General features: G+C 45.1%; 1 protein-coding gene across 1 annotated transcript in view; it reads right to left on the bottom strand.

Annotated features, from left to right (window-relative positions):
• Nucleotides 1-7,976: 7,976 nt before the first annotated feature.
• Nucleotides 7,977-25,339, bottom strand: part of LOC144508223 (CD177 antigen-like) — a 41,264-nt gene continuing 23,901 nt past the window's right edge. Inside the window, exons 4-6 of the mRNA XM_078236035.1 lie at nt 19,832-19,948; nt 16,944-17,084; nt 7,977-8,330 (exon numbers count right to left, since the gene is read on the bottom strand). Of these exons, the coding sequence (XP_078092161.1) occupies nt 8,275-8,330; nt 16,944-17,084; nt 19,832-19,948 (314 nt within the window). The 3' untranslated portion in view covers nt 7,977-8,274. The remainder of the gene's footprint in view (nt 8,331-16,943; nt 17,085-19,831; nt 19,949-25,339) is intronic.

The following is a 25,339-nucleotide window of genomic DNA, read 5'->3' on the forward strand; positions in this document are numbered from 1 at the left end:
GAGTTGATGTGGCAGGAGTGCAGAGCTTGGATCTGATCCATTGGTTGTGGGATCGCTTAACTCTGTCTATCACTTGCTGTTTTTGCCATATGGCATGCAAGTAGCCCTGTTTGGTCTTCACCAGGATGACACCTCATTTTTAGGTATGCCTGATGCTGCTCCTGGCATGCCCTCCTGCACTCTCCATTGAACACTCGCTTGATTGTAATGGTTGAGTGGGAGATAAGCCTTCCCATGAGGTGCAGATTGCTGGAGTACAGTTCTGCTGCTGTTGACAGCACTTCATTGATGCCCAGTCTTGAGTTGCTGAATGTTTTTGAAGTCTACCCATCTAGCACGATGATAGTGGCACACAACAAAATGGAGGTTATTCTCAATGTGAAAGCAAGACTTCACAAGGACTGTATTGTGGTCAAGCTCACCAATACTGTCCTGAACAGATGCACCTGCAGTGGCAGGTTGGTAAGGATAAGGTCAAGTATATTTTTCGCTCTTGTTTGTTCCCTCACTACCTGCTATAGGCCAGTCTAGCAGTTATATCCTTTAGGATCCAACTTACTTGATCAGTAGTGCTGCTGCCAAACCACTTTTGATTGTGGACATTGAAATCCCCCACCCAGAGTACATTTTGCAGCCTTGCCACCTTCAATGCTTCCGCCAAGTGTTGTTCATAGAGGGGTACTGATTCATCAGCCAAAGGAGGATGGTATGTGATAATGAGTCGGAGGTTCCCTTGCTTATGTTAACCTGAAGCCATGAGATCTCATGGGGTGACATAGGCTTCTGTGAAAATGACTGTCAGGCTGTTGCTTGACTGGTCTGTGAGATAGTTCTCCCAATTTTGGCACTAACCCCTGATGTTACTAGGTGAACTTTGCAGAGTCGACAGCTGTTTGTTTTACCATTGTCTTTTCGGTGCCTCAGCCGAAACCTAGATGTAGCGATTGATACAGCTTAGTGGCTTGCTAGGCCATTTCAGAGGGAAGTTGAGGGTCAACCACATTGCTGTGGTTCTGGAGTCACATGTAAGCCAGACCAAACAAGGAGAGCAGATTTGCTTCCTAAAGAAATTAGTGAACCAGATGGGTTTTTCTGACAATCAGCAATGGTTTCCTGGTCATCAGTAGATTCTTAATTTCAGATAATTTTTATTGAATTCAAATTCCACCATCTGACATGGCGGGATTCAAACCCAGGTCCCCAGAACATTAGCTGAGTTTCTGGATTAATAGTCTCGTGATAATACTACTCGGCCATCACCTCCACGTGGTGTTCCAAAACAATGTTCTTACATTGTAACTTCTTGTCCTCTCTGTGCTATTCCCAGTTAACATAATTGATTCAGAGTAAACCATTGAGTCGGCAGCCCCTTCCTGAATCCGTGCCACTCTGTGACCTATGAGCTTCAGAGTTGTGCATCCACACATCCCCTGCATAGCTGTTTAATTTAATTTAATTTTGAATTCAATCGCCTCCATCCATTCATCCTCAGAAATGTGTCCTTCACATTTCTTTCTATTTACATCCATGTGTCTGCTCACTTCACCAGTCTATTCATCTGAACCCCATTACTGTCCTCTTTGCTATTTTTGACATTTCCGTGACTTGTGTTATCTGAAACATTTACAGTTATGCTGGTGATAAATCAATATAATTCACGTTTAAGAAGTCATCTAAATACTGATGGCAGGAAGTGTCACATCACAGCCCTCAGACCAGGTCATGACTTGCAGCAGCTTTATGACCTGTTTGATGATAACTTGATCAACATTCCCAGCATGCTTAACTCTCAGTCCCCAACTTGCAATTTAAAGCCAATGTCACAGTTAGAACATAGAACATAGAACATAGAACATTACAGCGCAGAACAGGCCCTTCGGCCCACGATGTTGCACCGACCAGTTAAAAAAAAAAACTGTGACCCTCCAACCTAAACCAATTTCTTTTCGTCCATGAACCTATCTACGGATCTCTTAAACGCCCCCAAACTAGGCGCATTTACTACTGATGCTGTTTTTGTTATCATTGTTGTAGTCAGGCCTCCGACCACACCATCTGATCATTGAAAGTATTTTAGTACGTGGGGTATTATTGTGTATCACTCCATGTCCATTGATCAAATTTCTGTTTGTGGGAATCTTTCTGTGGTTCACAATCTGACCTGCTGTGCATTGCGATCTGATCAGAGATCAAACTCCAGTTTATAGAATCTTCAGATCCACAGAATCAGAATAGGGTGCTGAAGAGGTCTTTCAGCCCATCGAGTCTGCACCAACATGTGAGAACACCCAAACTACCTGATCGCATTTACCAGCACTTGACTCATAGCCTTGAATGTTATGACGTGCCAAGTGCTCATCCAGGTACTTCTTAAAGGATGTGAGGCAATCTGCCTCCACCACCCACCCTGCAGGCAGCGCATTCCAGACCGTCACCACCCTCTGAGTAAAATTAGCTTTCCTCACAACCCCCTTAAATCTCTTGCCCCTCACCTTGAACTTGTATCCTCTCATCACTGACCCTTCAACTATGGGGAACAGCTGTTCCCTATCCACTCTGTCCATGCTCCTCATAATCTTGTACACCCTGATCAGGCCACCCCTCAGTCTTCTCTGCTCCAATGAAAACACAAGCCTATCAAACCTCTCTTCAAAACTTAAGTGTTCCATCCCAGGCAGCATCCTGGTGAATCTCGTCTGCACACCCTCCAATGCAATCACATCATTCTTATAGTGTGGCGACCATAACTGAACACAGTACTCTGCTGTGGCCGCAACAAAGTTCTATACAACTCCAACATGACTTCCCTGCTTTTGTAATCTATGCCTTGATTGATAAAGGCAAGTGTCTCATATGCCTTTTTCACCACCACAATAACATGCCCTTCCACCTTCAGAGATCTATGGACAAACATACCAGAACCCCCTGGTATCATGCTGTTCATTGAATACTTCCTTGTCAAATAACTCCTGCTAAAGTGTTTTGCCTCACACTTTTCAGAGTTAAATTCCCACCAGTTAGCAGCCGATTTGACCATCCCATCAATATCATCATCTAACTTCACTGTTAACCACCCTTACTGTGCATCACTATTTGATCAATGATCATATTCCTGTTTATGGGATCGTGCTGTGCATCTATCTGATGATTCATCACATTGCTGCTTGTGGGATCTTACAGTGCATCACTATATTGTGGTTAATCACACATATATTTGTGGGATGTTCTTGTGTACCACTAACTGATCATTGATTATATTGCTGTGCGTGGGATCTTGCTGTGTATCACTATCTGATCATTGATCGCCTTGCCCTGCATGGGATCTTATACAGCAACATAGAAAATTGAATCAGGAATAGGCCGTTCAGCCCTTCGAGCCTGCTCCGCCATTCATTACGATCATGTCTGCTCATCAAATTCAATATCCTGATCCCCTTCCCCTCCCCATATCCCTTGAGAATTTTAGTCCCAAGAGCTACATCTAATTTCTTCTTGAAATCACACATTTTGTCCTCAACTACTTTCTGTGGTAGTGTATTCCACACATTCACCACCCTCTGCATGAAGAAACTGCTCCTCACCTCAGTCCTACAAGGATTACCCCTTATCCTCAACCAATGAGCCCTAGTTTTGGAACTCCCCTACATTTGGGAACATTCTTTCTGAATCTACCCTATAATCCTGTTTGAATTTTATAACATTCTATGAGATGTCCCCTCACTGTTCTAAACTGCAGTGAATACAATCCTAACCATCTTAGTCTCTCCTCATATGACACACCTGCCATCCCAGGGATCAGCATGAAAACTTTGGTGCACTTCCTCTAAAGAAAGTACATTCTTCCTCAAATAAGGACACCAAAACAGCATACAATACTCCAGGTGTGGCCTCACCAGTGCCCTGTTCAGTTGCATTAAAACATCCCAATTCCTATAAATAAATCCTCACGCTATTTGCCTTCTTTACTGCCTGCTGCAACTTCGCGCTTACTTTCAGCAACTGATGCATGAGGGCACCAAGGTCTTGCTGAGTATCCACCTCACTCAATTTACACCCATTCAAATAATAATCTGTCTTTCTATTATTGCTACTGAAATAGATAACGTCACATTTATTCATATTATACTGCATCTACCAGGCAAATTCTCACACATTGAGCCTGTCCAAATCACATTGAAGCATCTCTGCATTCTCCTCACAGATCACACTCCCACTCAATTTTGTATCATCTGCAAATTTGGAGGTAATACATTTGGGGTCCCAGCACAGATCCCTGTGGTACCCCACTAGTCAATGTCTGCCAATCAAAGAAAGACCCATTTATGCCAAGGGGACAATAGAAGGGCAAGGGCAGCAGATACCTGGGAACACCATCACCTGCAAGTTCCCTTCCAAGCCACTCACCATCCTGACTTGGAAATATATTGCCCTTCCTTTGCAGGCACTGGGTCAAAATCCTGGAATTCCCTCTCGAATGACATTATAAGTCAACGCACAGCACATGGACAGCAGTGATTCAAGAAGGCAGCTCACCACCACCTCCTCAAGGACAAACAGCATGGGCAATAAATGCTGGCCAGCCAGTGATGCCCATGTCCCACGAATGAGTTAAAAACTCTTTGCTTCCTATCTGCTAACCAGCATTCTATCCATCTCAAGACATTGTTTGCAATCGCATGCGCTTTATCTTTACATAGTAGTCTGCTATGTGAGACCTTGCTGAAAGCCTTCTTAGAACACACAACATAGAATAGTACAGCACAGAACAGGCCCTTCGGCCCACGATGTTGTGCCGAGCTTTATCTGAAACCAAGATCAAGCTATCCCACTCCCTATCATCCTGGTGTGCTCCATGTGCCTATCCAATAACCGCTTAAATGTTCCTAAAGTGTCTAACTCCACTATCACTGCAGGCAGTCCATTCCACACCCCAACCACTCTCTGCGTAAAGAACCTACCTCTGATATCCTTCCTGTATCTCCCACCACGAACCCTATAGTTATGCCCCCTTGTAATAGCTCCATTCACCCGAGGAAATAGTCTTTGAACGTTCACTCTATCTATCCCCTTCGTCATTTTATAAACCTCTATTAAGTGTCCCCTCAGCCTCCTCCGCTCCAGAGAGAACAGCCCTAGCTCCCTCAACCTTTCCTCATAAGACCTATCCTCCAAACCAGGCAGCATCCTGGTAAATCTCCTCTGCACTCTTTCCAGAACTTCCACATCCTTCTTATAGTGAGGTGACCAGAACTGCACACAATATTCCAAATGTGGTCTCACCAAGGTCCTGTACAGTTGCAGCATAACCCCACGGCTCTTAAACTCCAACCCCCTGTTAATAAAAGCTAACACACTATAGGCCTTCTTCACTGCTCTATCCACTTGAGTGGCAACCTTTAGAGATCTGTGGATATGGACCCCAAGATCTCTCTGTTCCTCCACAGTCTTCAGAACCCTACCTTTGACCCTGTAATCCACATTTACATTAGTCCTACCAAAATGAATCACCTCACATTTATCAGGGTTAAACTCCATTTGCCATTTTTCAGCCCAGCTTTGCATCCTATCTATGTCTCTTTGCAGCCTACAACAGCCTTCCACCTCATCCACTACTCCACCAATCTTGGTGTCATCAGCAAATTTACTGATCCACCCTTCAGCCCCCTCCTCTAAGTCATTAATAAAAATCACAAAGAGCAGAGGACCAAGCACTGATCCCTGCGGCACTCCGCTAGCAACCTGCCTCCAATCCGAAAATTTTCCATCGACCACCACCCTCTGTCTTCGACCAGACAGCCAGTTACCTATCCAATCGGCCAACTTTCCCTCGATCCCACACCTCCTCACTTTCATCATAAGCCGACCATGGGGGACCTTATCAAACGCCTTACTAAAATCCATGTATATGACATCAACTGCCCTACCTTCATCAACACACTTAGTTACCTCCTCAAAAAATTCTATCAAATTTGTGAGGCACGACTTGCCCTTCACGAATCCGTGCTGACTATCTCGGATTAATCCGCATCTTTCTAAATGGTCGTAAATCCCACCTCTAAGGACCTTTTCCATCAATTTACCAACCACCGAAGTAAGACTAACCGGTCTATAATTACCAGGGTCATTTCTATTCCCTTTCTTAAACAGAGGAACAACATTCGCCATTCTCCAGTCCTCTGGCACCATCCCCATGGACAGCGATGACCCAAAGATCAAAGCCAAAGGCTCTGTAATCTCATCCCTTGCCTCCCAAAGAATCCTAGGATACATTTCATCAGGCCCAGGGGACTTATCGACCTTCAGTTTATTCAAAACTGCCAGGACATCCTCCCTCCGAACATCTATTTCCTCCAGCCTATTAGCCTGTAACACCTTCTCTTCCTCAAAAACATGGCCCCTCTCCTTGGTGAACACTGAAGAAAAGTATTCATTCATCACCTCGCCCATCTCTACTGACTCCATACACAAGTTCCCACTACTGTCCTTGACCGGCCCTAACCTCACCCTGGTCATTCTTTTATTCCTCACATAAGAGTAAAAAGCCTTGGGGTTTTCCTTGATCCGACCCGCCAAGGACTTCTCGTGTCCCCTCCTAGCTCTCCTAAGCCCCTTTTTCAGCTCATTCCTTGCTAACTTGTAACCCTCAATCGAGCCATCTGAACCTTGTTTCCTCATCCCTACATAAGCTTCCCTCTTCCTTTTCACAAGACATTCCACCTCTTTCGTGAACCATGGTTCCCTCACTCAGCCATTTCCTCCCTGCCTGACAGGGACATACCTATCAAGGACTTCCAGTATTTGTTCCTTGAAAAAGTTCCACTTTTCATTAGTTCCTTTCTCTGACAGTTTCTGTTCCCAACTTATGCCCCCTAATTCTTGCCTAATCGCATCATAATTACCTTTCCCCCAATTGTAAACCTTGCCCTGCCGTACAGCCCTATCCCTCTCCATTGCAATAACAAAAGACACCGAATTGTGGTCACTATCTCCAAAGTGCTCTCCCACAACCAAATCTAACACTTGGCCCGGTTCATTTCCCAGTACCAAATCCAATGTGGCCTCACCTCTTGTCGGCCTATCCACATATTGTGTCAGGAAACCCTCCTGCACACACTGCACTTCTTGTTATGCATTGGGATATAATCATTGGTCGTATTGCTGTTTTTGGGGTCTTGCTGTGCATAAATGGGTTCCTGTGTACGCTGCATTACAGCAGTGACTACAGTTTAAAATTGCTTTATTAAATATAGTGTTTTGTGATATGCTCGACAAAAATGGGAGGATTTTCCCCCTCTTTGAAAGTGTATCAAAAATTCTGTCTTCCATTTTTGTTTCTATCTTGGTTCATTCTTTATTCCACATTCACTCCCTCTCGCCATCATCAGTGAATTAGAGCTGAGAGATATACACAAACCATAACTTTCCCTACTTCATCCTAATCTGCTTGAGCTCATCGCTGAGCAATTGTCATTGGGCCATCAGCCATTGGATATTGGTGATCAGGAAGCAAATTATGTGACTTAATCCTGAGCAAGGTAGAGGCTGCATGGTGACACAGTGGTTAACATTGCTACCTCACAACGCCAGGGACCTGGGTTCGATTCCCGGCTTGGGTCACTGTCTGTGCAGATTCTGCACGTTCTTCCTGTGTCTGCGTGGGTTTCCTCCCACAGTCGAAAGATGTACTGGTTAGGTGCAGTGCCCATGCTAAATTCTCCCTCAGTGTACCCAAACAGGTGCTGGAGTGTGGAGACCTAGGGGATTTTCACAGTTACTTCATTGCAGTGTCAATGTGAGCCCATTTGTGACTCTGATAAAAATACATTTTAAACAGCGGGAATGGAAGATCAGACTGAGTTCAGGCAATCAGTAAGACAGAGAGAGGGAGATAAGACAGTGCTCAGCATCACAGGCGTGTGTCACACTTTCATTCACAGCTTCATATCTCCAGCAACAACCAACAATTCATATTCTCAAACAAAAGAAAGGCACATTTATTTCATTCTGGGAATTTGCAAGTGAATCTGTGTATTACAGAGTAGAGTGAAATATTACAAAATGCATAATCAATATAGCCCTATTACAAGTCACAGGAACATCCCCCACCAAATTAAGCACAATAGGAGAGAGGACATGATGCTCCTCTAAGCTAGATCATTGATTTGAATTTATAATTTTAAAAAGCTGCTGTAAGGAGTGAAATTCCTCCTGCTGCAAGCATGAGTCCCTCAGCAATCTGCTGCTTCGAAGGAAGTGTCACCATCAAATCGCCATTCACAGAAATGATGGAGCTACGAGGATGAGTGGGATAAAAAGAAGAATCCAAGAACCTGGAAGAAATAAACACTTAAAAACATCAAGTAGAAAGAAATCACTCCAAAAGATTAAACACTGAACTCCAACTACTATATAATTACAACTTGAAATTATGCATCACCTTTAATGACAGAGGTGTTGGAAAGCAGAGTAACACAAGAAAGGTTGTCACTGGGCCAGAGTGAAAAAATAACGGGAACAGGAGAAGAAGTGTTGAAAAAGATTAGCCTTAACACATTGTGCCTTAATGCGCAGAGAATTCGCAGTAATGTGAATCATGCAAAGATGTAAATAGCAATGATCATCCGCATGGTGGCACAATGGTTAGCACTGTTGCCTCACAGCGCCAGGGACTAGAGTTCGATTCCCGGCTTGGGTCACTGTCTGTGCGGAGTCTGCACGTTCTCCCAGTGTTTGCGTGGTTTTCCTCTGAGTCCTCTGGTTTCCTCCCAGAGCCCACAATGTGTGCTAGTTAGGTGCATTGGCCATGCTAAATTCTCCCTCAGTGTACCCGAACAGGCGCCAGAGTGTGGTGACTCGGGGATTTTCACAGTAACTTCATTGCAGTGTTCATATAAGCCTACTTGGTTCAACAACAGACACATTTTAAAATGATATAGTTGGGATCAGGGAGACATGGCTCAGGGCTAGATAGGACATTCTATATGGAAAAGGCGCTCGGGTTGCATTGCCGGTTAAAGAGAGAAAATTAACACAATAGTGAGGAAGGATATTAGCTCCGACGATGCGCAATCTGTATGGGTAGACCTGGAAATAATAAGGCCAAAAACATTACTGGCAGTTATAAATAGACAGTAGTGATGTTTGAATTGGCATTCAACAGAAATTAGAGACTTATGCAATAAAGGAACATCTGCAATTATGGTTGATTTTAATCTGCTTATAGATTGACAAATCAAATTAGTCACAGCATGCTGGAGGAGGAATTACTAGAGTGTGCACAGGATGGTTTTCTGGACCAATACATTGAGGAACCAACTAGAGAACAGGCCATCCTAGACTGGGTTTTGTGAGAGGGAGGTCATGCCTCACTAACCTGGTGGAGTTTTTTGAAGAAGTGACCAAAATGGTTGACGAGGGAAGGGCCGTGGATGTCATCTATATGGACTTTAGTAAAGCGTTTGACAAAGTCCCTCATGGTCGGCTGGTGAAAAAGGTTGGATCTCATGGGATAAAGGGGGAGGTGGCTAGATGGGTGGAGAACTGGCTTGGTCACAGAAGACAGAGGGTGGTAGTGGAAGGGTCTTTTTCCGGCTGGAGGCCTGTGACTAGTGGTGTTCCGCAGGGCTCTGTATTGGGACCTCTGCTGTTTGTGATTTATATAAATGATCTGGAAGAAGGTGTAACTGGGGTGATCAGTAAGTTTGCGGACGACACAAAATTGGCAGCACTTGCAGATAGTGAGGAGCATTGTCAGAAGCTACAGAAGGATATAGATAGGCTGGAAATTTGGGCAAAGAAATGGCAGATGGAGTTCAATCCTGATAAATGCGAAGTGATGCATTTTGGTAGAAATAATGTAGGGAGGAGCTATATGATAAATGGCAGAACCATAAAGGGTGTAGATACGCAGAGGGACCTGGGTGTGCAAGTCCACAGATCCTTGAAAGTGACGTCACAGGTGGAGAAGGTGGTGAAGAAGGCATATGGCATGCTTGCCTTTATAGGACGGGGCATAGAGTATAAAAGTTGGGGTCTGATGTTGCAGATGTATAGAACGTTGGTTCGGCCGCATCTGGAATACTGCGTCCAGTTCTGGTCACCACACTACCAGAAGGACGTGGAGGCTTTGGAGAGAGTACAGAGGAGGTTTACCAGGATGTTACCTGGTATGGAGGGGCTTAGATGTGAGGAGAGATTGGGTAAACTGGGGTTGTTCTCCCTGGAAAGACGGAGGATGAGGGGAGACTTAATAGAGGTGTATAAAATTATGAAAGGCATAGATAGGGTGAACGGTGGGAAGCTTTTCCCCAAGTCGGTGGTGACGTTCACGAGGGGTCATAGGTTCAAGGTGAAGTGGGGGAGGTTTAACACAGATATCAGACGGACATATTTTACACAGAGGGTGGTGGGGGCCTGGAATGCGCTGCCAGGCAAGGTGGTGGAGGCGGACACACTGGGAACGTTTAAGACTTATCTAGACAGCCATATGAACGGAGTGGGAATGGAGGGATACAAAAGAATGGTCTAGTTTGGACCAGGGAGCGGCGCGGGCTTGGAGGGCCGAAGGGCCTGTTCCTGTGCTGTATTATTCTTTGTTCTTTGTGTAATGTGCACTGAGAAAGGAATAATGAGCAATCTAGTTGTGTGATGTCCCTTGGTGATGAGTGACCATAACATGATAAAATTTTACATCAAATTAGAGAGTGAAATATTTGATTTTGAGACTAGGGTCCTGAATCTAAATAAAGGGAACTACAGTGGTCTGAGGCATGAGTTGGATATGATGTTTAAAATTACATGCTGATCATTTATGTGGGACCTTACTTAAAATGTTACTGAAAGGGATGACCGTGGACAGGCAATGGCAAAGAGAGTGCATGGGTGAACTGCAACAATTGTTTATTCCTGTCTGGCGCAAAAGTAAAACTAGAAAGCTTGTAACACCATCGCAAGGAAAATTTGAGATAGTATTAGAGAGAGAGGCATACAAATTGGCCAGAGATAAACAACAGACGTCAGGATTTGGAGTAGTTTAGAATTCAGCAAAGGAGAACAAAGGGATTGATGAAGAGAGTAAGCCTTTGGGGAATATAAAAATAGTCTGTAAAAGCTTCAATAGGTAGGTGAAGAGAAAAGGATTGCTGAAAACAACTGTCAGTCAGAAATGTGGGAATTTATAGTGTGTGTTTGTGCGTTAGTATGTATGTGAATAAGTGTATGTGCAAGCTGTCTCTATTTATAAGTATGTGGGAGTGCGCGTGTGCAGGATTGCACGTGTATGCAAGTTGCCTCTGTTTGTAAGTGTGAGTGTCAGTGTGTGTGCACATGCATGTGTGCATGTATGTGTGTATGTGCAATTTTATGTATATGTAAATGCGTGTTTGTGCATACATTGTATGTGTACAAGTGCCTATCTGTGTCTGTGATTGACAGTGCATGTAAATGTGTGTAACCTATTTGTGTGTGTGTACGTTTGTGTGCATATGTGTCATGTATGCGTGTAAGTTGTATATGTAAGGACATTTCTGTACAAATGTGTGGGCCTGTATGTGTGTATAAGTGATGTGTGTAAGTTGTGTGTAAGTGTATGTGATTGTCCATGTGTGTAGGTTTGTGTGTGTGCATGTGTATAATCATTTGTGTGTGTACGTTCTGTCTGTGTAAGTGTGTGAGAATGTCAGAGTGGGTGTGTAAGCATGTATGTATACATGTGCATTTCTGTAAGTGCATGTGAGTGTCAATGTGTGTTTGTGTGGGTGTGTGTATAAAATGCTGCGTGTGTAAGTGCTTGCAAGTGTCAGTGTGTGTATGCAAGTGGGTTTGTATATAAGTGCATGTGTAAGGGTGTGCAAGTCTGCGCATGTAAGTTGGCTGTGCGTGTAAATGTGTGTGTCTAAGTTGTTTGTGTTGGTAAATGGTTCTTAGTGTCAGTGCTTGTGTGTGTATATTTGTGTAAGTTGTCCATGTGTATAACTGCCTGTGAGTGTCAGTGCATATATGAGTGTATCTGGGCATACCAGTGTGTGTGCGTAAGTATGTGTGTGCATGAGTGTGCGTGTGTGTGTGCGGGAGTGTGCATGTGTGTGTGAGTGTGCATGTGCCTAAGTGTGCATGTGCGTCAGTGTGCATGTGCCTAAGTGTGCGTGTGCCAAAGTGTGTGTGTGTGTGCGTAAGTGTGCGTGTGTGAACGTAAGTGCGTGTGTGAGCATAAGTGTGCATGTGCGTGAGCGTAAGTGTGTGTGCGTAAGTATGCATCTGTGTGTGTGTGTCCATGTGCATAAGTGTGTGCAAGTGTGCGCAAGTGTGCGCGTGCATAAGTGTGTGTGTGCATAAGTGTGCCTGTGCATAAGTGTGCATGTGCATAAGTGTGCGTGTGCCCCTAAGTGTGCATGTGCGTAAGTGTGCATGTGCGTAAGTGTGCATGTGCGTAAGTGTGCATGTGTGTAAGTTTGTATGTGCGTAAGTGTGCGTGTGCGTAAGTGTGCGTGTGCATAAGTGTGCGTGTCGTAAGTGTATGTGCGTAAGTGTGCATGTGCATAAGTGTGCATGTGCGTAAGTGTGCATGTGTGTAAGTGTGTATGTGCGTAAGTGTGCGTGTTCGTAAGTGTGCGTGTGCGTAAGTGTGTGTGCGTAAGTGTGCATGTGTGCGCGTGTAAGTGTGTGTGTGTGTCCATGTGCATAAGTGTGCACAAGTGTGCATGTGCGTAAGTGTGCATGTGCATAAGTGTGCATGTGCATAAGTGCGCATGTGCGTAAGTGTGCATGTGCGTAAGTGCGCATGTGCGTAAGTGTGCGAGTGCAGAAGTGTGCATGTGCGTAAGTGTGCGAGTGCGGAAGTGTGCATGTGCGTAAGTGTGTGTGTGCATGTGTGTCTACAAGTGTGTGTGCACGTGAGCGTACGTGTGCTTGTGCGTGTGTGCGTAAATGTGCGTGTGCATAAATGTGCTTAAGTGTGCTTAAGTGTGCATAAATGTGCATAAGTGTGCATAAGTGTGCATGTGCGTAAGTGTGTGTGTGCATGTGCATAAGTGTGTGTAAGTGTCCGTGTGCGTAAGTGTGCATGCGCGTGCGTAAGTGTGCATGTGCATAAGTGTGCATGTGCATAAGTGTGCATGTGCGTAAGTGTCCGTGTGCATAAGTGTGCGTGTGCATAAGTGTACATGTGCGTAAGTGTGCATGTTCATGTGTGTAAGTGCGCGTGCGTGTAAAACTGTGTGACCGTAACATCATAAAAATGTGTATGAGTGAATGCATGGATGTGAATGTCGATGGCTGCATGTGTGAGTATGTGGGTGTGTTTGTAAATGTGTCTGCGTGTTTGAGTCTTTGATCTGTGTATGTGTGTGTTTGCATGAGTATAAGCATTTGTGTAAGTGCATGTGAGCGTCGGTGTGTGTATGTTTGTGAACAGTGCCTTTAATAGCGAGTGTCAGTATGTGTATGTAAGTGTACGTGTGTTTGTGAAAGTGTGTGAATGTGCATTTGTATAAGTGTGTATATGTGTCAGTGTATGTGTTTGGGCATAACTGTGCATACATGTGCGTAAGTGTGTGTGTGTGTAAATGTGTCTGAGTGTCAGTTTGTGTCTATAAGTGTGTGAATGCAAGTTGATTCTAAGCGTAAGTGCAGGAGTGTGTGTTTGTGTATAAGTGTGTAGGTTGTCTCTGTTTGTAAGGGCGTGATCTTATGACCTCTTCCTGCCCGACGCACCTGGTTTCTTGCCTCCGCTGATTGTACCAGCCTAGTTTTGCCAGCGAAATCAGCTTCGTTCCACAAAAGGGCAAAATGAATGACATAATTTAAATATCATAAACGAATCCCGGACACAATCGTCCGGGCTCACTTACCTTAACCACCTCGCCGGTCGAGCTTCTCACCAGCGAGTATCTCAGATGGTCTCCACCTGCAGAGACCAGATGAGATGGCTATGCCGGGGGGGGAAATTGGAGGCCATGGGTGGTCAGGGGCAATGCCAGGCAGTGACCCTGGGGCAGTGCTAGACTGGCAGTGCCAATCCAGCATCCTGACACTGCCCATTTGGAACCCTGGCACTGCCCATTGGGCACCATAACTGTGCCACCTGCAGTCCCAAGGGGTGGGGCTGAGAGGCGACAGAGTATGTGGGGGTGGAACTATGACAGGGGGAAGGGAATGAGAATTCTGCAGGGAGGCAATCAGGGAAGGAAGGGAACTCTGCACTCTGCAGGGAGGAGTGATCAGGGAGGGAGGGAGGGAAGGAACTCTGCCTAGGTGGCAATCTGGGTGGGAAGGATATCTGCTGGGTGGCAATCAGTGTGGGGGAGTGGAATTCTGCCAGGATGGCAACAAACGGGATTAGGGGGAAACTCTGAAGATGGGTGCTATCGGCGGAGGGCAGATATGGTGATGTGGGTTCGGAGAAAGAGTGTAGACTGGTAGGGAGCGTAGGGAGATGAGGGGCCCGATGTCCATGTGCGGGGAGCCTGCAAGAGACCACTGGGAGACTGGGGTGCCTGCGCAATGGCACAGCAACCAGCTTCCCCAGCAAGCCCTGACTCTCTGCCCCCTACTGGTGAGAATCGCATCCTCTCACTTTTCTTTGCACTAAGTGCAGTAAGATTGTGACTCACAGCTCGCCCAAAAAAACAGTGTGAATTCTCACTCGTTCAGCATTGAGAATTATTTTTTTAAGATCACGCCCTAAGCGCGTGGGACTGTTATGTGCGTGCAAGTGCGTGCGTGTGTGCGCGCATGTGTGTGTATGCGTGCCAGTGTGAGAGAATGCCAGTGTGTGCATGAGTGTGTGCGTGTGCCAGTGTGTGCATGTGCGCATGTGTGTATTTGTGTAATGTGTGTGTGTTTGTGCCTAAGAGTGTGGGTTTGTGTCTAATTCTCTGTGTGTGTAAGTGAAAGTGTGTGTGTGAAAGTGGGTGCATAAGTTGTCTCTGTTTGTAAGTGTGTGCCAGTGCCAGTGTCTGTGCAAGTGTGTGCACGATATCTGTGCATGTAAGGGCATTTGAGTGTCAATCTGATTGTCAGTGTGTGTGAGTTTCCATATGTGTAAGTTGTGTGTAACTTGTCTCTGTTTCTAAGTGAGTGGGAATGTCAAGGTGTGTAAGCTGTCTCTGTAAGTGAGTGGGATAGTCAGTGTGTGCAAGTGTGTGTGTTTCTGTGTGTTCGAGTGACTGTGGGTGTAAGTGGATGTGTAAGTTGTCAGTTGGAGTGGCTGTCAGTGGGTGTGTATGTGCAAGTATGTTTGTAAGCTGACTGTGCATAAGAGTGTGTGAGGTTCCGTGTGTGTCTGTGTGTAAGTTTGCTGGTGTGTGCACGTGTGTGTGCGTGTGTGCATGTGTGTGCATGCACATGTCAGTTTCTGCGTGTAAATGCATGAGAATGTCAGTGCTGTGTGTTTGTGGTTTGTTTTAATATGTGCAAGTCTGTGTGGGTAAGTGTGTGAGTGCCATGTGTGTGTGTGCGTGAGTGCCGTGCGTGCATGAGTGCCGTGAGTGCCGTGCATACGTGAGTGCCGTACGTGCGCGAGTGTCATGCGTGCGTGAGTGCCGAGCTCAAGTGCATGTGATTATCTGGGTGCACAAGTGTGCATGTGTGTGAGAGTTTGTATTTGTGTAAATCTGTGTGCGTGTGTGTGACAATAAGGCCATAGGTATACAAGTATGTATGAGGTTGCAAGTGAGCATGGGCTGTGTGCGTCTGTGTTTGTATGTGTATATCTGTGTGTTTACATGTGTGCTTGTGATCTGTATATGTGTGTGTTTGTGTGTGTATATATGTGAATTTCTGTAAGTACTGTGTGTGTCTGTGTGCAAATGTGTGTGTAATAGTGTGTGAGTGTCAGTGTGCGTGTGCAAGTTGTCTCTGTTTGCAAGTGCGTGGGAGTGTCAGTGTTTGTGTTATTGTTTGTGTGTGAGTGAGGGTGTGTGTAAGTTGACTGTGTGGTTAAGTGCATGGGAAAGTCAACACTTGTGTGTGTGCGTGTGTATGCAAGATCATCTGTGTGTTTTGTAAGTATTTGTTTAGTTGCATGTGAGTGTCACGTTGTGTGTGTTTGCATGTATGTGTGTTTGTACATTGTTTGTATGCACGTGTCTGTGATTGTCAGCGTGTTTGTGTGTAGGCATGTGTGAATGTGTGTAAGTTGTGCATGAAAGTTGTCTATATGTGTAAATGCATGAGTCTCCATGTGTGAGTAAGATGCGGTGTGCGTGAGAGCAAGTGTGCGCGCGCAACTGGGTATGTAAGTGGTCTCTGGTTGTAAATGGGTGAAAATATCTGCGTGTGTGTGTGTGTGTGTGTGTGCATATGTGTGTGTGTGTGCGTGTGCATGTGAAAGATTTGTGTATGTGTAAGTGGATGTGTATGTGAGAGTGAGGATGCGTGTGCAAATGTGCAGATAAGTGCATGTTAGTATTTGTGTGTGTGCACGTGCGCGAGTGTCTGTGATTAAGTGTGTGTACGTGTGTAAGTTGTCTGTGCGTAAGTGCATCTGAGTGTGTGTGTGTTAGTTGTTTGCGTGTAATTGTAAGTGTGTGTAATTGTGTAAGTCTATGTCTATGTCTAATTACGTGAGTGTCAGTTTGTGTGTGTGTGTCTTTGTGCAAAATTGTGTGCACAAGTTGTTAGCGTTTAAGGATGTATGATTGCCAGTGTATATGTGTGCATGTGTGTGTGTGTGTAAGTTGTCTGTGCATGCATATATGTGTGTGTGTGTGTGTGTGTGTGTGTATACATGTGTTCATATGCCTATGTGTGTGCGTGTTGTGCATGTATGTATTCCTCTGCATGCATGTGTACGTGCATATTAGCGTGTGTGCTTGTGTCTTAAGAGCTAGACAGGGTGGGTGTCTGTTCCTATATGTTGGTAAATGTACTGACAATATGAAGATTCATGTTTAATAAAAAGTTGCGGTCGACAAGGATATTAATCTCCTGCATGTTATTATTACCTGGAAGTTTTGTGCCTTTATTGCACAGGCCGTTTTCACAGCAGTTAATAGCAGAATAGATTTCCATTCCAATTGTTGATGTATCAGACATCTGGCAAAGGTTCTTTGACCCACAACCTTTAACTTCAATGGACGTGTCACCTGTTGGAAACACAAACACAGTATCATTTATAACACACTGGAAATATTTATTCAGTTTGAATAAACGTCTGGTTTCAATTCAGCTCAGCCTCAATTCTGGGTATCAGTAATTTCACAATGCTGAACTTGCTAATAAATTGAATTAAAGAATCCCAGAAACTGGGATTCCAGCTCCAGTCTAGCTACCAGTTATAGGGTGACACATTCCTCACATTTTCTCACAGATTATCTGAATTGAAGTTAGCTGCACTTCAAATAAAAAATATTCAGATGGTTTCAAACTGGCTTCACACTGCTGCTGTAGAACGAGAAACAACTTCACTCTCGCTATCTCTAGATGTGCAAAGATGCAAGGGAAGAGGGTGAGGGGGAAGGTAATCAGGAGACAGAGAGGAAGGGGAAATGGTGGTTGACGATATGCGGAAAGAGAAATGAGTGGAAGGGGAGGGAGGGGGAGTGGCGATGTGAATCAGGATATGGATGGAGATGGGCAGGAGGAGGGATGGGGTGGTGTTGGGGAAGTGGGGGTAATGGGGTAGTGGAGAGGATAGGGGGAAGCAGATAGGAGGGAATGGCGAGAGGGAAGGGAGGGAATGGGGCAGTTGCGGATGGGAAGGTGAGGGATGAGAGGAATGGGGCAGTGTGAAGTGAGGGATGAGGGCGCGCGTGAGGGGAAGCTGAGGGATGGAGTGGGAAGGGAGATGACGGGTGAATAAGTAGGGAGGAGAATGCCAGGGAAGAGGGAGTGGGGGAGGCGGGAGGGGGAAAGGGAAAGATAGGGGAATGGGAAGGGATAAAGGAGTGGGCAAGGGTGAGCTGAATGATGACATGGCAAGGGAGGGGAAATTGAGGGGTGGAGAGGTTGCTGGTGAGAGATGCAGAGGGAATGGTGCTAGCAAGGTGGCCATTCTAAAGATATGTAGGTTAAGGAGATTACTGGGATAAATACATGGGGCTAACGGGATAGGGCCTGGGTGGGATGCTCCTTTGGAAAGACGGTTGATGGGATGAATGGCCTCTTTCTGCACTCTAGGCATACTACTTTGACTATTAAATGGAGGATAACAAGTGAGAATGTAGAATAATGAGTGAGAATGGGAGATAATGGGTGGGATTTTACAGCCTCACTTACCCCGAAACCAGAAAATCCCACCCAAGGTCAATGGACCTTTTCATGGTCCGCCCTTCACCCGCTCCTATTCCCATGGTGGGCAGGATATTAATTTTGCAGCCAATGAGTTGAATGATCGTTGTGAGTGAGAAAGAGGGTTGATGGATAATGAGTGAGAATGGGGGTAATGAATGAGAATGTGAGATAACGATTGAAAATGTTCGATAATGAACAAGAATGGGAGATACCGATTGAAAATGTAGGTTAATGAGAGGGAATGCAAGATTGAGGGTGGATTGGAAGTATTGAGTGAAAATGGCAGACAGCGAGCAGGAAAGGGAATTAATGAGTACATATTGGAAAAAAAAATGGTTATCTGTCAATAATTTGTAAGAATGGGCAAATATTCTTACAATATGTGGGAATTGGATGTAATGTATGAGAATGAGGGAACATTGAGTGAGAATGGGTGAAACGAGTTGGAACAGGGCTTGATAAATTAGATTGTGGATGGTGGGAGTGAACAGGGGCTGATGAAAATGAATTAGGGTAATGGATGGAACAGATGAAAATTGGAAAGGATGAGAATGAAGGAAAAGATCATGGGATGAGGAGGATTGGAGGTGGTGCTGTAGAATGACAATGTGGTTAATGGTGAGAGTGAATGAAATGGGGAGGACTGGAGTGTATGTAAATCTGCTACTCTTGATCAATGATGCTGAAGTGTCAGGGGATAATCTTAGAATCGCTATAAAAATGCTTTTATTCATAAGCTGTACACACTGGGCTGATCTTAGAATCTCGGTACTTACATTATTTAGTTGCACAATTAATTTCCAACACTTATTACCTTGATTCAATGGATTCATAGAATCCCTACAGTACAGAAGGAGGCCATTCAGCCCATCGAGACTGCACCAACAACAATCCCACCCAGGCCTGATCCCCATAACCCCACGCATTTATCCTGCATTAATCCCCTTGACACTAAGGGGCAATTTAGGATGGCCAATCCACCTATCCCACACATCTTTGGACTGTGGGAGGAAACTGGAACACCTGGAGGAAACCCATGCAGACATGGGGAGAACGTGCAAATGTCACACAGTTGCCCAAGGCCGGAATTGAACCCGGGCCTGGCGCTGAGGCCGCAGTGCTAACCACTGTGCCACCATGCCGCCCGTTTGATAAGGCAATATTTGTTTCTGCTTGTCAATGAGGGCTTGCATATAAAATGCCATCTACAATCTCTTTATAGTAAATCCAATAAGGTTTTAAAAAACATTTTAAAAGGGGAAGAGTGTTAATTCACTCATGAGTTTACTCTACACATGCTGTGTCTGGCTAGATTGTGAGACAGTCAATAAATATTGAACACAACCAATTTAAGCAGTTGGAATTCAAGGGATCAGAGTTCACTAAAGATCCTTTGTCGAACAGTCCTGCAGTGGATTATAGATTCCCCATTCTTTCCATCCTTACTGCGCTACCTGAAATAACTGAGATGGGAATCACAGTGGAGTTTGATTTGTATTTGGCTCAGTGGCGTCTCAATCATCAAAGGAGTTATCTCCCCTCATCATCAAAGCAGTTCAAGCTGTTACCATACTTCTTTAGTAGTTAAACTGATAGTTACCAGCTTTGATAGTGAATTTCAAGCAGCGATCCTGAATGCCTGAACATTTCACAGTCGATGGATTCAATCCATACATTTCCCCATAACATGTGAGACCATTAGGTTGCTCATTTTTATCTGAAATGTGACAAAAGAACATTGAAGTTGACAAAAATTTTGATATGGAGTTGAAACATTTCCAGATCCATTGATTTTTTGAATTCAAAATGAATGAATCTAAAGCACACATTTACATTGAATCTGTTCGGAACCAGATTGGAATATCCAAAGTATGTCCCAGAAATCCTGAAGGGGGAGGGAGAGGAGCCGAAGGTCGTGATGCATATAGGTACTGCTGACATAGGTAGGAAGAGGGAAGGGGTCATGAAAAGAGAATATAGGGAGTTAGGTAGACAGCTGAGAAAGAGGAATGCAAAGGTAGTAATCTCGGGATTGCTGCCTGTGCCGCGGGAGAGTGAGAACAGGAATCGGTGGAGAATGAATGCGTGGCTGAGGGACTGGAGCAAGGGACAAGGATTTGGGTACTTGGATCATTGGGACGTCTTTTGGGGCAGGTGTGACCTGTTTAAAAAAGACGGGTGGCACTTGAATCCCAGGGGGACCAATATCCTGGCGGGAAGGTTGGCTAAGGCTACTGGAGAGACTTTAAACTAGAAAGGTTGGGGGGAGGGAATCGAAATGAGGGGACTGAGAGCGAGGAGGTTAGCTCGCAAATAGATAAGGAATGTAAACAGGGTAAGAGGGAGGTTAGACGAGTGATGGAGAAGGGAAGTGCTCAGGCTGAAGGTCTGAGATGTGTCTATTTTAATGCCAGGAGTGTAGTGAATAAAGTGGATGAGCTTAGAGCGTGGATTGCTGCTTCGAATTGTGATGTGGTGGCCATTACGGAGACTTGGATGTCTCAGGGACAGGACTGGGTGCTTCAGGTGCCGGGTTTTAGATGTTTCAGGAAGGACAGGGAGGGAGGCAAGAGAGGGGGGGGAGTGGCACTGTTGATCAGGGATAGTGTCACGGCTGTAGAGAAGGTGGACGCCGTGGAGGGATTGACGACGGAGTCTCTGTGGGTGGAGGTTAGGAACAGGAAGGGGTCGGTAACGTTGCTGGGTGTTTTCTATAGGCCGCCCAATAGTAACAGAGATGTTGAGGAGCAGATGGGGAAACAGATCCTGGAGAGATGTAGGAATAACAGAGTTGTCGTGATGGGAGATTTTAATTTCCCAAACATAGATTGGAATATCCCTAGGGCTAGGGGTTTGGATGGAGAGGTGTTTGTTAGGTGTGTCCAGGAGAGTTTCCTGACACAGTATGTGGATAAGCCTACTAGAGGAGAGGCTGTACTTGATCTGGTGCTGGCTAATGAACCTGGACAGGTGGAGGATCTCTCGGTGGGTGAGCATCTTGGGGATAGCGATCATAATTCTATCTCCTTCATGATAGCATTGGAAAGAGATAGGATCAGGCAGGCTAGGAAAGTGTTTCTCTAGAGTAAAGGGAAATACAGTGTCATCAGGGAGGAAATTAGACGGGTAAATTGGAAGGAGGCATTCTTGGGGAAAAGTACCGAAGGAAAGTGGAGGATTTTCAAGGAATGTTTGTCTGGAGCTCTACATGACAACGTTCCGATGAGACAGGGGGGTGTTGGTAGGGTACGGGAACCGTGGTGCACGAAGGTTGTGATGAACCTGGTGAATAAGAAAAGAGAGGCGTACAGAAGGTTCAGAGAGCTAGGAGGTGTTAAGGATTTAGAGGAGTATACGGGATGTAGGAAGGAGCTTAAGAAGGAAATTAGGAGAGCGAGAAGGGGTCATGAGAAGGCCTTGGCGGGTAAGATTAAGGAGAACCCCAAGGCTTTCTACAAATATGTCAAGAGTAAAAGGATGAGATGTGAAGGCATAGGACCCTTAAAAGGTGAAGGGGGAAAGGTTTGTGCGGAACCGTTAGAAATGGCGGAGCTGCTTAATGAATACTTTACCTCGGTATTCACGGTGGAAAGGGATCTGGGTGGTTGTACTGCTGGTTTGCGGTGGACAGAAAGGATCGAGCATGTGGACATAAAGAAAGAGGATGTGTTGGAACTATTGAATGGCATCAAGGTTGGTAAGTCGCCGGGACCGGATGGGATGTACCCCAGGTTACTGTGGGAGGCGAGGGAGGAGATTGCGGAGCCTTTGGCGATGATCTTTGCATCGTCGATGGAGACGGGAGAGGTTCCGGAGGATTGGAGGATTGCAGATGTGGTCCCTATATTCAAGAAAGGGAACAGGGACAGCCCGGGAAATTACCGACCGGTGAGTCTAACCTCAGTGGTTGGTAAGTTGATGGAGAGGATCCTGAGAGACAGGATTTATGATCATCTAGAGAAGTTTAGTATGATCAAAAGTAGTCAGCACGGCTTTGTCAAGGGCAGGTCGTGCCTTACGAGCCTGGTTGAGTTCTTTGAAAATGTGACCAAACACATTGACGAAGGAAGAGCGGTGGATGTGGTCTATATGGACTTCAGCAAGGCGTTCGATAAGGTCCCCCATGCAAGACTTCTTGAGAAAGTGAGAGGGCATGGGATCCAAGGGGCTGTTGCCTTGTGGATCCAGAACTGGCTTGCCTGCAGAAGGCAGAGAGTGGCTGTGGAGGGGTCTTTCTCTGCATGGCGGTCAGTGACCAGTGGAGTGCCCCAGGGATCTGTTCTGGGACCCTTGCTGTTTGTCATTTTCATAAATGACCTGGATGAGGAAGTGGAGGGATGGGTTGGTAAGTTTGCTGACGACACCAAGGTAGGTGGTGTTGTGGATAGTTTGGAGGGATGTCAGAAGTTGCAGCGAGTCATAGATAGAATGCAAGACTGGGCGGAGAAGTGGCAGATGGACTTCAACCCGGATAAGTGTGTGGTGATCCATTTTGGCAGATCCAATGGGATGAAGCAGCAATATAATATGAAGGGTACCATTCTTAGCAGTGTAGAGGATCAGAAGGACCTTGGGGTCCGGGTCCATAGGACTCTTAAATCGGCCTCGCAGGTGGAGGATGCGGTCAAGAAGGCGTACGGCGTACTGGCCTTCATTAATCGAGGGATTGAGTTTAGGAGTCGGGAGATAATGCTGCAGCTTTATAGGACCCTGGTTAGACCCCACTTGGAGTACTGCGCGCAGTTCTGGTCACCTCATTACAGGAAAGATGTTGAAGCCATTGAAAGGGTGCAGAGGAGATTTACAAGGATGTTGCCTGGATTGGGGGGCATGCCTTATGAGGATAGGTTGAGGGAGCTTGGTCTCTTCTCCCTGGAGAGACGAAGGATGAGAGGTGACCTAATAGAGGTTTACAAGATGTTGAGAGGTCTGGATAGGGTAGACTCTCAGAGGCTATTTCCAAGGGCTGAAATGGTTGCTACGAGAGGACACAGGTTTAAGGTGCTGGGGGGTAGGTACAGAGGAGATGTCAGGGGTAAGTTTTTCACTCAGAGGGTGGTGGGTGAGTGGAATCGGCTGACGTCGGTGGTGGTGGAGGCAAACTCGTTGGGGTCTTTTAAGAGACTTCTGGATGAGTACATGGGATTTAATGGGATTGAGGGCTATAGATAGGCCTAGAGGTGGGGATGTGATCGGCGCAACCTGTGGGCCGAAGGGCCTGTTTGTGCTGTGGCTTTCTATGTTCTATGTTCTATGTTCTATGTTACAAAGTTAGCCTACACCTGAAATTTATTGACATTGTCACCAGGGCGAGAATAAAATGTTTCGCTCCAGATATGATTCAATTGACCCACTGGGAACCTTTCATTAAAATAAACTTCATTTAACACTGTTAAAATATAACAGAAAATAATTAGCAATTTTTACCAATTGAAGTAGTTAAACATGACAAGATATAATTCTTAACATATCTCTATAGTTCCAATGTATGCAATAACCCTCAGACATAAATCCCTCTTCAGACTAAGTTAGTACAAACAAAATATAAAGGCTCAAGTGGTTGCTAAACTTCCAGCCTTTTAATTCCTCTGGACATTTGCAGAAAGACACCTGTCTTCTGATTTCCATATAGCAGCCTCCAGGGAAAAAGACTCATTTCCTTGCAGATCCTAGTCTTCAAATATGAGAGAAAGGAGAGAGGCACTTCTCTCTGACAATTCTAAACAGCAACTGAGCTTATTTCTCTGTGTAAGCCTAGTCCCACCCAGTTACATGATTTTTCCTGTCAATCAGCCTAATCAAACCATATCCTGCAAAAAAAACTAAGGGAAAACACTGAAATAACAGTACTGCATTAGTCCAGATTAAAACAAACACTTTAGCAATTAAGATCAATTATGCTGCTGCAGTAACAATAGAGACTGCCAGTTACAGACAAATCAGTGCTGGTTAATGGATCTGATTGTTAAGACAAATCCTGCACAAGAAACATGACACAAATACATTTCTTAAAGGCACAGTACTGACATACAGCATACGTACAGCATACAAACACATTATACCCACACAGTATTAACGCATAGTATATTCACAAAGTATACTCACACAGTATAAACACGAGTCAAACCCATACAGTGCACTCACACAGTATGCACCCAGTATATTCAGACAGTGTACTCACATAGTATGCTCACAAAATACACTCACATATCATATGCACACAGTGTATGTACATAGTACACCCATAGATTATATTGTCACAGTATGCTCACACAGTATACACACACAACATACTCACACAGCACACTATGGTTGGAGAGATGACTACACCAACAACTGCAACAGCAATGGCAATATTGGCTTTCAAGAGCAATTGGAGCACTGAGAGTTAAGCATGCTGGGAATATTGGCCAAGTTATAATCAAAAAAGCTGCAGCTCATAAAGTTGCTGCAAGTTGTGACTGGCCTATGAACTGTGACCTGACACTTCCTGTGCTGACCAAATATGGGAGGACGGGGGGTTTGGGTAATGCTAGACTCTGTGGTTCTGAGATTTCCTGCCATACCCATATATGCGTTAAGGCTAGGTGATCTGTATCCAATTTGGATTAAGCATTATGGAGTTGTTTGTGAGTAACTCCATTGGCTGTGATCGAACAATGTAATTGGTTTTCAATGATATAATTGGCTGAGTGCCAGAGAATGTTCTAGCAGTTTGGGACAGTTTGGGGATAAAAGGTATGTTTCAACCTTTATCTTCAGCAAGAACACGAGACCAACCATCACAAGCATGCCCTAAAGGAACATCTTAAGAGAAGACAAAGAAGTATGAGGACGAATCTACATTGGGAATCGGCTTTGCCACTTCATTCTGAACCAAGTAGTATCCGCTTTCAGATAGAGTTTCAGTTCACAGTTAAAGTTGAAGTGTAAGAGTTACAGTGTTGCAACTGATGTAAATACCTAAAGTGTTAAAGAAGCAGAAGTTTGCTTAAGAGAATGAGTGTCTATTCCCGCCCTTTGGTCTGTAATACTAAATATCTGGAAAGTAGTTTAGATTTGGAATCGAATAACTATACTCACAAAGTATAGTTACGCCACAGGTGCA

Source organism: Mustelus asterias, chromosome 20, assembly GCF_964213995.1.
Source record: "Mustelus asterias chromosome 20, sMusAst1.hap1.1, whole genome shotgun sequence".
NCBI lineage: Eukaryota > Metazoa > Chordata > Chondrichthyes > Carcharhiniformes > Triakidae > Mustelus > Mustelus asterias.